General features: G+C 35.4%; 1 protein-coding gene across 1 annotated transcript; it reads left to right on the top strand.

Annotated features, from left to right (window-relative positions):
- The first annotated feature begins 647 nt into the window (after positions 1-647).
- LOC125681937 (coiled-coil domain-containing protein 103-like) lies at positions 648-4,922 on the top strand. Its single transcript, XM_048922220.2, has 4 exons — positions 648-728; positions 903-1,070; positions 2,648-2,789; positions 4,530-4,922. Exons 1-4 carry the CDS (start codon positions 649-651, stop codon positions 4,908-4,910), a joined length of 771 nt encoding a protein of 256 aa, XP_048778177.2. The 5' UTR covers position 648; the 3' UTR covers positions 4,911-4,922.
- The last annotated feature ends 966 nt before the right edge of the window (positions 4,923-5,888 follow it).

Below are 5,888 nucleotides of genomic sequence, written 5' to 3'. Positions count from 1 at the left end.
TCATTTTCATGCATGCATATTTATTGATAATAAAACTCAGTAATTATGTCCCCACACTAAGGCAGGTGACTTACAGTGATCACTCGGTCTGCACGTCCATCCATCAATACTGTCTTTCTGGCTTTGTCAATACGGAGTTAAGGGACTTTAAAATTTTCAGATCACATGAATAATTTAGAAGGCCTATTGCTATCTGTCTTCACGGTCATAAACATTTCAAGATTTAAAGCTTCTTTTGAACAGCTGAACCAGTTGTAACCAATTTTGGTATAAAGTATATATGGGTAAAGGGGGAACAAAAATTGTGAATTTCATTGACCCTGCCTTCCTGGGGCCAAATGTTTGCATGATTTTAATGAGTCGTCTACTATAGTTGTGAAATTTACCACTTTCGTAAAATCTTCGGGACTCCTTTTACACCCTAAAGAATAAATAAAAGCCATTTATAAAATAATTACGCAATTTTCATACACCAAAGTCACAATGAAGATTCTTGGTGACCGTCTTTAAAAAACATATTTATCAAGATATTTGAAGAAAAACTAACGTATAACGATCAATCAACGAACATCAATACCGGACATCGAGGAGACATATATCCTGGACTACATTTACACCCACCCCCAACTATTGACCTTAAGCGTCTGCATGATAGAGACTACAGTGTTTATTTGTTGGCAAGTCGCAACATCATTGGCATCAACTTATGCGGACGGCAAAAACGCAAAGTAAACAGCTGCTATTAACACCATTAATCTCTGTAAAGTGTCTTGATAAAGTTACAGTATCTTACTCAATTTACACCAAGAAATGAAGTTCAAATTTATAAAATGTTTACAATCTAAACACGGTTAATCAAATATTGCCAGAATTTCCTCAGTTTTTTTATTTTATTTGAACAGAAGCATGAAAATGGAAAATAAAAAGAGTCACGACGATGATACCATGGACTTCAATAAACTTGAAAAAGAGCTAGCTATGGCGGTAGAACAAGATCAACGATATTGGAGAGAAAATGACGCCAAATTTAGGGCAGTACACCAGAAAGTTGGATCATATGAAGAATTTAGGTACATGTATGACTGTAATCTCGGTTGAGATTCAACTCGGCTAAATATTTGGACTGACGTCTTCACAGAATCTCGGAGCAGTCCTTTATAATTCATGTCTGGAAATTTACTTTCAGCTTCGACCGGTTCTAGCAATTAATGTGCACTTATATGACACTGTAATCTCAGCGAGATTCGTCGAGGCTGGATATTTGGACTGACGCCTCTTCCGAATCTCAGACCAGTGTCACATAAAGTGATTCGGGAAATCTTGCCTGAACTTCGGCCGCTCATTGCGATTAAAATGGGTTAAATTGAATTTCTTGTCCGCTTCAACTTTTCGACTCAGACATCCTATTAACTCCCTATCACAATGAAACATGCATTTGTTACCTTTACAAGGTGTAAATCCCACATTAATTCAAGTTAAGTTCCGATAGTTTAGGATGCCTTCAAATAGATTGATTAAATATTACACAGTTTTCTTTTTATTGCTTTTAATTTTTATGCTTAAATGCTTTGTACAAAGTAATTGTCAACCAGTAAGTTCTGTATTTTCAATCATAGTACAAATTGTCATGAAGTAGTATATCGGAACTCTTCAGTGTTGAGAAGGTAAAATATGAAATGGTGGCCGTTTGCAATGGCTTTGAAAATAGCCAACTTGAATTACTGTGGGATTTACACCTTGTAAAGGTAACAAATGCATGTTTCATTGTGATAGGGAGTTAATAGGATGTCTGAGGCGAAAAGTTGAAGCGGACAAGAAATTCAATTTAACCCATTTTAATCGCAACGAGCGGCCGAAGTTTAGGCAAGATTTCCCGAATCACTTTATGTGACACTGGTCTGAGATTCGGAAGAGGCGTCAGTCCAAATATCCAGCCTCGACGAATCTCGCTGAGATTAATGACACTGTTGTTCGCTTCAAATCAGTTAGTTGACTATTAAACCAAATCTTTATCACTATTAATGCTGTATTACTTACCGTCTAAGTATGTAAATTCCATAAAATAAACCATCACTAATTTTTCCGTTCATATTAAGACTTCTATGGTGCAATATTTTATTTCCCAAAATTGAAGAGTGCCTATAGTTTGTTTTTTAAATTAGTGAAATGCAAGGAAGTGTGTAGAAATGCAAAGTATCAGTAACTAGATAAAACAAACTATAGGAACTCTTCAATTTTGGGAGATAAAATATTGTGCCATAGAAGTCTTCATTTGAACGGAAAAATTAGTACAATGAGTTCATGTTGAGGAAAGGCGTTATATCACCTTACAGATCTAAACAGTGGTGGATCCAGACATTTTTCAAAGGTTTTAGGGGGGTTGAGTTTGACTTTTACCACCCAAATGGGGGAAGCGTGTGAAAATATTCAACCAATCCCCTTTAGATCCGCCACTGTCTAGTAAGAAGAAAAATATCTGCATGTTTCAAGAATGAAAAAATCTATTTTAAAACACTTTTTTTTCAACCTAGGATATTAAGTTTCTGTTAGAAATGCATGCCTATGTTCTACATATTGCAGCTAGTCCTTTTTAAGGGACAGCAACTTGTTTATCAAAATATATGCATTGTGTTGTTTTTCTTTTTAGAGATATTGTTCTTGCTTCTCACATAAAGCCACTGCAGAAGGGTGACACTTTGGAAAATGTTACATTTGATGTCAAATGGAATCCACACGCTGACAAAAATAAAGCAAATCCTCCAAGTGGTAACATGTCTGAAATCAAAAAGGTACTACTACCACTACTACTACTAAATTATTTTAGCTAGGTGTGGTTATCTGGTCTGGTACATGTATTCAATGTATATACATAAGGAAAAGTGCCACATATGATCCTCATAAATTCATATGAGGATCATATGCAAGTCGTGCGTGTATCATATCAAACTCACTTCATATGAGAATCATATGTGGCAAACATGCCTGTATAGATACTTCTTTCAAACTATCAGTATTGGATAGAGCCAAAGAACAGGGTTGGAAAGTCAATGAAATTATGAGCCAGTCACAGTTAAGAGTTACCAGCCCTGTTCAAAATCTGCTGTCCTGCTTCTCAGTTCTGTGATGCTTATTAATTTTACATGAATTTACTAATGAAACTTATTTGTAACATTTGTAGTAGTATGCTGGCTGTTAAAATTGTCCAACCACCAGGCTATTGTATAAAATTTCATCCCAGTCTGTATAACAGACCATATTGGAGAGTTGCACAGGCTACAAAGAATACACAAGTTAAATGCCAAAAAATGTCAATAGAACTGATTTGTTATAATTTACTCTTGAATTACACGCAAGGATTCTGTTTCTAATAACTAGTTATCTACCGATAGCCAATAAACCAATTTTACTTTCTCATTCTCCCCAACTTGGTTCCCCACCGCCACACACCTCCCCCCCAAAAAAGGCAAGATTAATATTCCAAGTTCAAAATTCTTTTTTTCATGAATGATGTTACTGGCATCATCTTTGTTGCTTTCTTCCATAGAGTTGATCCATCTCTAGTAATACGAAAAACATCAAAACATATATATATACATTTATATTACAAATCGCGTTTTCCTCTATGAACCAACCAATTTCAGCACGCTACACAATCCGTTCATATTGACTATGAACGGATTATGAACTAGCTTAAAGCACGTGACTGAGAGAGTGTAATGATTTGAAAAAATACAACATGTGTTACAAAGATCTCGCAAGTCACACCTCGGATTAAGATTGTAAACTTATGTGGATTTTCATCCCAATCTTGTGGCCTCCTAGCTCCAAAATACAGTGCAATGTTGATAAAAGGCAGGGTGAGACGAAGTGTTACGTCATGTCTATGTGTTGACGTACTTCACAATATGACTGTGACAGAGGCTAGGAGTTCGTTTTATGCAACAAAATAGAAGTAATGTAAACAAACGGTGTTTTAGTAAATGAATATAAATATAAGAAATGAACATCATTTTTGAGCTGTTCATGGTCAATATGAGCAGATTTGGATTTGAGGCAAATTTTCTGTGAATCGCTAACGCGATTCACAGAATTTGCTTCAAATCCAAATCCGTTCATACTGACCATGAACAGCTAAAAAGTAATGTTCATTTCTTAAATAATATTTTGTTATACATATATGTACATTTCCGATGTTTTTGCCTTCGATATCTTTCCCAATGGAAATGATAGCCATTTGCTCATGAATGTGAACAATGTGTGTATAAATCATTATAAATATTGCATGGCTATTTTAATATCTGGGGATTCTGACAGGAATGATGTAGGAAAAATTAAATTTAAAAAATAAATTTCAGGTTTGAAAAATACATGAGGGTATGATCTGCAACGCTTCACACCAGCATTTCATGAAGCGCTAGTGTGCTGCACAAAGTATGCTGGTGTGAAGCATCATAGCTCTTGTATTTTTCACAAATGAATTTTTTTTTCTGAAGTAACTCTTCATTGTAGATGTTCAAACTTCATTTCAGACCTCCAATCTCCCAAAAGACAGCCAGGAGTTTACAAGAGACTGGAGAAGGTACCAAAAATCAACAGCTGATCAGTACAACTTCCTGTTGGAAATAGGTGGAATTCATCTTGGACAGATTTTTAAAACTGATATCAATCTTCTAGGGGACTTTCTGGTGGCACTAGATTCAGAATACCAAGATCAGGACAGTGAGACAGTGACAACAATTCTAGAAAATTTGTCCTCAGCTCAAAGATTTACACTATCAGTTCAGTTCTTAAGTGGAAAAGAGAAGAAGTCATGTGAATCATTAATACGCAAACTAGAAGCGACAAGTGATGATTCTACGTGGAAAGACAGGATAGAAAAGCTGAAATCTTCTTATGATTCAAATAAATAATTTGTGAGCCTCTGCATTGTAATGCTTTGTTCATTCAGAGCACTAGTATAAAATTGTTCAAGTTATTTCCTAATCCTTTGCCAGAAGAAATACTTCGAAATCTAGAGGTGTTCATAGCACTATGAATGCCATGTTGAATCACAATAATACATAAAACAGTTATGTATGGATCAAGATGCCATGGCTGTAACTAACAAATATACAGTGTTTGTAAACAAGAATATCGGTAAAGATGCTCCTCGAACTGCATCTAACTAATTAACTACTTCATATGATGAATGACTCGCACAATGATCAATAACTGTTGGAATATTGTTGAAATGAAGATTTTTTTTTCATATATAAGGTGCCTATATGTTGAGTGACCTTTACAAAATGACCTTGAGTGACCTTTGTCTGAAAGCCATTTGCCTATTACTTATTTGCGCAACATATGATCAATGAGTTTCAAAAACTGTTGAAATAGGGAACGCTTTCCTCATACATGTATAAGGTATATGTTCTGAGTAACCTTGACCTCTCCAAAATGACCTTGAGAGACCTTGGTCCAAGTGATGAATAACTGTTGAAATGAAGTGGTTTTTTTTTTTCATATATAAGGTATATGTTCTTATTGACCTTTGTCTGAAGTACATATTCAGTATATGTTCTGAGTGACCTTGACCTTTTCAAAACGACCTTGTTCCAAAAGTCCCAAAGGAATATTTGTGATCAATTATTATGAATTATTGATGAAAGGTGTAAGAGATATGAGCTCTTATGGACAGGCAGACACGACAATGATATTGTTCCTCCGAAAAACTTTTGGGGAACATAAAAATGTTTTCTGCCACCAGGCATTATATCAGACTGGTTTTGAATTTTTAGCTCACCTAAGCTGAAAGCTCTAAGTGAGCTTTTCTGATTGCCTTTTGTCCGTCGTCTGTCCTTCCGTCCCTCTGTAAACTTTTTACATTTTCAACTTCTTCTCCAGAACCA

Source organism: Ostrea edulis, chromosome 2 (genome assembly GCF_947568905.1).
Source record: "Ostrea edulis chromosome 2, xbOstEdul1.1, whole genome shotgun sequence".
Lineage (NCBI taxonomy): Eukaryota > Metazoa > Mollusca > Bivalvia > Ostreida > Ostreidae > Ostrea > Ostrea edulis.
The sequence above is the reverse complement of the archived record's forward strand: the minus strand, read 5'-3'. Positions and strand labels throughout refer to the sequence as shown.